Source organism: Oncorhynchus mykiss, chromosome 18 (genome assembly GCF_057628025.1).
Source record: "Oncorhynchus mykiss isolate SJ-2025 chromosome 18, ASM5762802v1, whole genome shotgun sequence".
NCBI classification, from domain to species: domain Eukaryota; kingdom Metazoa; phylum Chordata; class Actinopteri; order Salmoniformes; family Salmonidae; genus Oncorhynchus; species Oncorhynchus mykiss.
In genome coordinates this window covers 18863371-18872146 of record NC_143039.1, presented here as the reverse complement: position 1 = coordinate 18872146, position 8776 = coordinate 18863371, and the positions used below count along the sequence as shown (strand labels likewise).

The window sequence follows — 8776 nt, the reverse complement described above, 5'->3', positions numbered from 1 at the left end:
GGATCAAAGCTGTGTCTGGAGTGCGATGGACATGCCATTATGCTCTATATATATTTGTCTGTGTGTCAACATAAAAAGAAGGGGGGAAGAGGACAGGCATGGGGATGAATGACGCTGTAAACTTACACACAATAAATTAACACAATAAACATCTCAGTGAGAGCCTGGTAAAACCCTGGTTGAGTCCTCAATCAAAGTTGAGAGATCTGGGCTGGCATCACTCTGGCGCCAGGGAGGCCCCTGGATGGAAACTCCATTCCCGGAGACTGAGGGGACGCCAGTGGCTCCAGGCGGGCACAGTGTGGGCCAGGGCCTCACAAGCAGGGGTGAGGGCTCACACGCTGGGGCTGGCACAGTAAACAATGACACTACTAGGCAACCACATTCTCACGCCTTCCGCCCAGCCAGGCAGGCAGGCAGGCAGAGTAGGGGCATGGGAATAATAACTGGACTGGGCAACCTGGACTCAGGGGTAGACATAACATAGTAAATGTAAATATAGGACACTCCACTTATTTGTGACTGTCCATCATCCATTTTGTATGATCTGTTACTTTTACAATTCATATGATATGTTATGAATTCCAATGTGTGGCTAACATTAATTAGGGCTCATGGTTCCACCTGTCACCAGAGGATGGCAGAGACCGTCCTAGAGACATTAACGCCACTCAGGTGTGTCCAATTTACTCATTATGAATTCCCTGTGTTTTCTGTTGTCCTTTGCAGAAGCTTGAAATGTTTACCGTGTGCGGTCGTTTCCTGAGTTAGTTTTCCAGTGTACTGTGAAATATTATGTTTATCCTTAAATACTGATTACTCATCTGGACTCTTTGCACATGGGTCTAACCTTACCACGTCACATTAGGAGGCTAGGTGGCTAACTTTAGCTAGGTGGCCTAACATTAGCTAGGTGGCTAACGTTAACTGGGTGGCTAACGTTAGCTGGGTGGCTAACATTAGCTAGGTGGCTAATATTAGCTAGGCTAGGAGTTAGGGTTAGGGTTAAGGTTAGGAGTTAGGTTAAGGGTTAAGGTTAGGGTTAGGGGAAGGGTTAGCTAACATGCTAAGTAGTTGCGAAGTAGCTAAAAAGTAGTAAGTTGTTAATTAGCTAAAGTTAGCTAATCTCAACCGAGATCAGATTTGAACACGCAACCTCTGGGTTGCTAGATGCTCGCGTAATACGCCTACCTATTCACCCTGACCAACCACCCTACTTTTGTTTTAGCCTTTAGCCTTCTTAAGTAACCTTCTGTCTTATGTAACAATATCAAACGTAACATATCAATTTTGGGTGTTTACTATGTTACGTCTAGTTTATGAGACCAGGCTGGACTGGGAGTACTCCTTCATGTTCAGTATTTTTTAGAGCCAACCTCAATACTCTAGAAGTGTTTAACCTGGAAACAAACCACCGCTGAATAAAAAAAACGGTTTATTTTGACAGCTAGTCTAGTAAATAAAGGATGTTGCTCAAAAGATTAGATAGGGGCAAAGACCTTGGAGGGTTGTGAACTTGTGACCTAACATTGTGTCATGAGCGTTATGTAATGCCCAAAGGACATTTTCAAGCAGACAGAACTGAAAGTCATATTCAATAGTCCAGAAGCTTTTCATGATTCATGTGTGAGTCCTGCAAACATGAAACTCGTCAGGGTTGAGGGACGAGAACCTCCGTATTCCTTCCGAAGGGATTACTGAGCCATAAAGGTTGGTAGAGAGATCACTACTAATTGGAGCCTCCTTTACCCCTGTTGGGTTGGGAGTCAACTATTTGTCTTTTAACTGTCTGATGAATATACACATTTATTTGGGAGATTCATGATTCAACTGACTTCAGCCGGCTGAAATGGGAGCTGTAGTGTAATATTCGGTGAAAACAAACCCTTCTGTTTGAAGACATCTGAAAGAGTAACTGCTGTGACAAGATTCTACAGTATGTTGTGTCTTCTCTGGGAAATAAAACAACCATTTCTCAAGAAGTAACGGGACAACAAATAACACTCTGTTGCTACGTCTGTTGGGTATCAAGATAGCATCTAAAAATGATTTAAAAACTTATCTTCGTAATGACGTAACATTTTAGTACTGCAAAATACACACTCCATCCACCCTCCATCATGAATGTCATACCAATTTGATAAATAAACACCAAAGCCATGTTAAAATAACATAACATGTACATTTGTCCAAAGGCAAGAGAGAAAGGTCAGGCTAGAGAAGGAAGCTGACCTTTAGCCTGACTGGTGTGAGAACAGAGAGATAAGACTTTAACCCTCTTCTTGCCATGGCCATGGTCTGTGTGAATGGCCACAGTAAGATCACATCCCTGCATTGTCCTCTACCACACAATACACACACACACACACACACACACACACACACACACACACACACACACACACACACACACACACACACACACACACACACACACACACACGCCAGGACGCAGTTGTAAATGCGAACTTGTTCTCAACTGGCGTACCTTGTTAAATAAAGGTGAAATAAATCAAAATAAAACACAGTCGGTAGAAGGACTTTGGTGAAAGGGCAGTCTACTATCAGGGCCGTATACACAAAGTGTCTCAGGGTAGGAGTGGGGATCTAGGATCTGTCCATATAATATTATTAATTATGATCTAAAAGGCAAAACTGATCCTAGATCAGCACTCTGAGACGGTTTGTGGACAAGGGCCCAGGTTTCCACGTTTCAATCACTTCTATTTCTCTTGATGAGTGGCAACGTTGATGTTCTCCTCTTCTCTCTCCCTATATGCCATTATAAAACCAAAATGGAAACATTCTGACATGTATATTAATTGACCGTGGGAAAACCACTGAGAACAGAGCTGAACAGAACAGAACAGGGCAGGACCCTCAGAATGGCATAATGTCTCAAAGTGGACCTTGATTTCCAGGGAATTAAACAGTCTCAGAGACAGAAAGGGTGTTTATACAAGATGGCGGGCTAAGGCTGACCTTTCCTGCTGCCTAGTTCCTGTTCCTGCCCATATTGGCAGTCCTGTGCCTGGGCTGTGGCCTAGGATCTTAATTTGATTCAGTTTGCTACAGCAGGAAAATGATCCTGCCTCAACAGGAAATGTGAATTATTATGTGAATTACAATTAATGGACATTCTTTGTAGGGGCTGATACATTTTTCATTAGGGTGAATCAAGTCTGACATTTTAAAGTGGAAATCACAAACTTTAGAATCTTTTTCAAACCTCAAAATACACTATAGGTTTGCATTTCCTTCTGTACAGGAAAATTCTCAAAAAGTGTGATCAAATTAAGATCCTCCGCCAGTAGGTCCTAGGCCTCCTTCAGCCACTTATCCTCCCCACGTCAGTCCCCATCATTGTGTTTCCATACACAACAGCACAATGGATCATTCATTTTGGCAGGGCTCTGACACGGCGATGGGACAGCTGATATGTATCTGAGTGGCACCACAGAGGAAACATACACTTGATTGTTTGTCTTTGATTGTCACAAGAACACAAACATTCTCTCAGATTACTCAGTCTCATTGGATACGTTATTGTGCCATAGGGGGGGAAACAAATTAATTTAGTTTCCAAACAACTGACATTTAAGGGTGTGTTTGTGTATGTGTCTGTCTGTGTCTGTGCATATGTCTGTGTGGAAAAAAGTAGTCAGTCTCTCAAACTCAGTCAGTCACGCATCATGCCAGTAAGGCGGTCAATGCTACAACTTGTCTCATCAGATAAATAAATGGTAAGGTTCGCCATCTAGTGGTTCGTTTCATGACTGACTATTTACCTTGGTAACCCGGCACACACTGATGATGTCATAGAAGAGTTGACACAATGTTTTTAGCAATGTGTACATAAGGCTCTCATGACACACTGTTAAAGCAACTGTCAACTAATCGAGGAGTTGTCCACTGCATTCAACAGTTGGTCCTGGGTTCCCAGATAAAACAAATAGAATTCAGTGATAAAGTGATCAACAAGAAACAGAAAATCAACAAACACAAACAACAACAACAACATGCATATTACATAACCACATTCTCGGTCTAGCCTGGAGTTTGCTCTGATTCGTGCATATACGTTTGGATTCCAGGCTAGGGTTTCATTATTAGTGCCAGTCAGTGGAGGCTGGTGGGAGGAGCTATAGGAGGACGGACTCATTGTAATGGATAGAATGGAATAAATGGAATGGAGTCAAACATGTGGTTTCCAAACTTTTGATGTGTTTGATACCGTTCCATGTATTCCATTCCAGCCAATGAGCACGTCCTCCCGTAGCTCCTCCCTCCCTCATCCACTGGTGCCAGTGGCCTTGGCCTGTGATGCGCCTGCTGACATTTTGAGGAGTGTGACCCTTCACCCCGCCACTGGTCTCCTGGAACCACACATGTATATCTCTCTCTGAAGTACACTGTCTGCTCCCTTCCACCTGTCCCATAGCACCACCCACTGCAGGACCAGGCAGCACATGACTGTCTCTCAACATTACTGGAAGGGCTGGGACAGGCAGGTTCAGAGAAGTCTTGCATCACCACAACCTCATGCGTTTGTTGTGGTACTCTAGGGATGCTGGAGTGGTCAGTTACATGGCTGTTGATATACTCAAACTGTGAATGTATATTTTATGAGTGTTTTCTGGGGTGAACAGATGAAAGGATGGATGATCTATTCATGATTCAAAATCTAATGTTGTGTACTAGAAAGCACCATTCAGTGATGATATCATTACACACAAGATAATAAGGAAGGTCTGTTATCCGGCACAGCATCCACAGGTGAGCTATCTGGGCTACAGGTGAGCTATCTGGGCTACAGGTGAGCTATCTGGGCTACAGGTGAGCTATCTGGGCTACAGGTGAACTATCTGGGCTACAGGTGAGCTATCTGGGCTACAGGTGAGCTATCTGGGCTACAGGTGAACTATCTGGGCTACAGGTGAACTATCTGGGCTACAGGTGAACTATCTGGGCTACAGGTGAGCTATCTGGGCTACAGGTGAGCTATCTGGGCTACAGGTGAACTATCTGGGCTACAGGTGAACTAAACTACAGTACCTGTGAACCAGTGCAGGTAGAGATGACAGTCAGTATACTGTGTGTCTGTACTAAACTACTGTACCTGTGAACCAGTGCAGATAGAGATGACCGTCAGTATACTGTGTGTCTGTCCTAAACTACAGTACCTGTGAACCAGTGCAGGTAGGGATGACAGTCAGTATACTGTGTGTCTGTCCTAAACTACTGTACCTGTGAACCAGTGCAGGTAGAGATGACAGTCAGTATGCTGTGTGTCTGTCCTAAACTACTGTACCTGTGAACCAGTGCAGCTAGAGATGACCGTCAGTATACTGTGTGTCTGTCCTAAACTACAGTACCTGTGAACCAGTGCAGGTAGAGATGACCGTCAGTATACTGTGTGTCTGTCCTAAACCACAGACGATCGGCCCCATCTTGTTCTCTAAGCCATATCCAGCATGTTGACATGATTACACCCACGTGACTAATGTCCCCCTACACCTCCAACGTGTCACAACCTGACACAACACCCCTGCACGGTGGAAATGTTTGGGATGCCACCCCTGCAACCAAGCCCATGTGCATGAGTACACCCCCCTGTGTACAACACCTGTTATTTTGTTGTTGCTGGTTTTCAGAGCGGCTCAATGAGGACCATGGATGTTCTTTGTTGTGGTGTGTGATGTGGACAGTATTGCACAAGCTGCTGTGATCGCCCGGACTGGGTCGACCGTGTCCTGCTGGGGTGTCGACGAGGGCACATAACTTAATGTTTACAACCCCCAAACTTTCCAGAGTTGTGCAACACACACACACAGTCTGTCTTTTAGGCTATGCAGGGGTACAGGGTAAAGGAAGAGGGGGAGAGGAACCTGGCAGAGGATAGGACATGACATTCTATTTCTATAGTGTGTACTACCAGCTCAGTCACTCTTCTCTGTAGACGTATAGTAGAGCAATATGGCACATTCTACCTGCTCTATTACAAACTATGTGGATTCTACAACTTGTGTTCATTCATTCATTTCTACGTTGTTTACTCTGTCAAGTCTGCATTTCTTTCTGTCAGCCATGGATTAGATTTACAGTCTGCTAGAGCATCTTTAAGGAAACCAGCATGTTTACAATTTCTCTGCATAACGCCAGAATGTGGACATGTTTATGTTATCACTAATCTCCATTAACCCAGAAACTAAAATCTTGCATAATTTGGTCAGATGCTTATTTTATGTTTACGTAGTCTGTCCACGAGAGATGAATTTATAACATACCTAATGTCTGGCTATGAGAAGGCATATGCATTACGTCTGACCTATTTCTGCAGAGGCCGAAAGGGGTCAATCAAAGATGTAAACAGATGTGAACGACCCTAATCGTGTCTTGTGGTGTGGTGGGTGACGATACCTGTTGTTATTGGAGGTTGTTTGGCCAGTTGTCTATTGATTTAGCCCCTCCCACAGAAAGAGAGAGAGGGGAGGGCGGGACGGGGGGTGTTGCTAAGTATGGCTTGTGCCGGGGCCAGAAGGGGTTAATTATCTCCGAATTGAGCCTTGCAAACAAGCAAAGGGTGGGACCCGTGCCTCAGACCACGTGGAGGCTCGGGTGTCACGGCCAGCCCAGCGGTATAAATCGTCAGCTGTGGCCGGAGAGTGGCCAGATCAAAATAAACCAAGTGGAGAAAGCAGTCCCTATAGCAGACTGCAATAGAAGGAGAGACAGACAGAGAAAGAGCCACACCACCTAAGACAAAGCGCCTAGGCCACCTACTCTGAACTTTAAGGACTTATACCTTGTGAGAACAGAGAAACACATCTATCCAGACATGGATATCCAGACCGGCCAGGTGACGCACCAGCCCAGCCCCAGGGAGAGCCTGGAGAGCCAGCTGAGCTGCCCCATCTGCCTGGAGATGTTCCAGAAGCCCGTAGTCATCCTGCCCTGCCAACACAACCTGTGCCGCGGCTGCGCCAGCGACCTCTACGACTCCCGCAACCCTTACCACTACTCCGGGGGCATCTTCCGCTGCCCCACCTGCCGCTTCGAGGTCGTCCTGGACCGCCACGGCGTCTACGGCCTGCAGAGGAACCTGCTAGTGGAGAACATCATTGATATCTACAAGCAGCAGCCGGAGAGCGGCGGCGGAGAAGTAGGAAGTAACGCTGCAGACCCTCCGCTGAAGGACAAAGACACCAAGGAGCCCATGTGTACGGAGCACGAGGACGAGCGCATCAATATTTACTGTGTGACCTGCCAGACGCCCACCTGCTCCATGTGCAAAGTGTTCGGCCAGCACAAGGACTGTGAGGTGTCACCCCTGCAGAGCATCTACGATACCCAGAAGGCCGAGCTGCGGAACGCCGTAGATCTCCTTGCGGCGGGTAACAGCTGTGTCCAGGCCGTGATGGCTCAGATGGAGGACACATGCAAGAGCATCGAGGAGAACAGCCAGCTTCAGAAGAGACGTCTGGGGGAGAGCTTCGACTTGCTCTATGCCATCCTGGAGGAACGTAAGGGCCAGCTCCTGGAAAAGATCACCCAGGAGGAGGAGAGGAAGCTGGGGTTGCTGAGGTCCCTGGTGGAGAGGTACACGGAGCAGCTCCAGGCTAGTATCAACCTAAAGGAGAAGGCGGCCCAGACCATGGAGAAGGGCAATGCAGCCGAGTTCCTGATTAGTGGCAAGGAGCTGATCGCACAGGCCAAAGAGGCAGCTAAAGGCTCCAACTTAGAGAGGCCCGAGCCTGGCTTCGAGAACATGGAGCACCTTACACTGTGCACAGAAGACGTGGAGGTCATCTTGTACCAAATGGGCTTTGGACTGGGGGATGATGATGATGATGATGTGGTGACAGAGGAAGAAGAAGGGGAGGAGGAAGAAGAAGAGGAGGAAGAAGAGGAGGAATAGTAAAACTCTAACTCAAGACTGTATTAGAAGTACTGTATTATTGCAGTTGAGGAGAGGTTTGGACTAAGAGATAAGGATTGGTTTGATGAACAAGCTGCTTTTTAGAAAGAGTAACTAGTTATTTATCAACTAGTTATAACTAGGATATTCACTGTGGTGAATACACAATTTAGAGCCAAGGTGGAAAGTGCAATTCTGAAAAGTAGTTTTTTTTCACTAACAAAATGCAACATTTTGTTTAGACTTGTTCTTTTTTTTATACTTTTGTATTTCTACGTTTATACGGTACTGTTTTTTGATATCTACTGAAATAGATATCTCATGGAAATAACAAAGTTTACACTTGAACTCTTTTCACATAATGTACATTGCTCAAGTCTAGACTAGATTGAAAAAAAAAAATCGAAAAATATAGCAAAGCATTATTCATGTTGTGTATAATATATCGTTGTCTGTCAAACTATTGAAAACTTGAATTGCTGCAAAATGCACTTAATTCACTTGGTGTTGTTTTTTAAACACAGCTGTAATTGTTGTAATGTAATTGACAGTTTAAAGAAATAAAGTGTTGTGGAAATACTTTGCTCGTCCTGTCAATATCCCACACACCTCACCACCAGGGCTTTATTTAGACCTACACATCTACATGGCTCATGAATTTAGACTGTCGCCTTACTTAGTGTTCTTGCTAGTGAAAAATAGGGTCTATTTTTACAGGGCTAGAATGGGAGAGGTGGTGAAGGGCCTTCAAGGTCTGGAATAGATCAGTGTAGCAGGGTGGGTAGAGGATTGGTGGGGGTCTCATGTTTCCCTCCCTGACCTAGCCTCTTTTCCACTTGTCTTGATCATTCCAGTTGC

At 45.4% G+C, this 8776-nt stretch overlaps 1 protein-coding gene across 1 annotated transcript; it reads left to right on the top strand.

The window, feature by feature from the left end:
• Nucleotides 1-6699: 6699 nt before the first annotated feature.
• Nucleotides 6700-8492, top strand: LOC100505417 (muscle RING finger 1). The gene is given in 1 exon segment (NM_001197213.1): nucleotides 6700-8492. A coding segment is annotated over 1 exon segment (1080 nt). The 5' UTR covers nucleotides 6700-6838; the 3' UTR covers nucleotides 7919-8492.
• The last annotated feature ends 284 nt before the right edge of the window (nucleotides 8493-8776 follow it).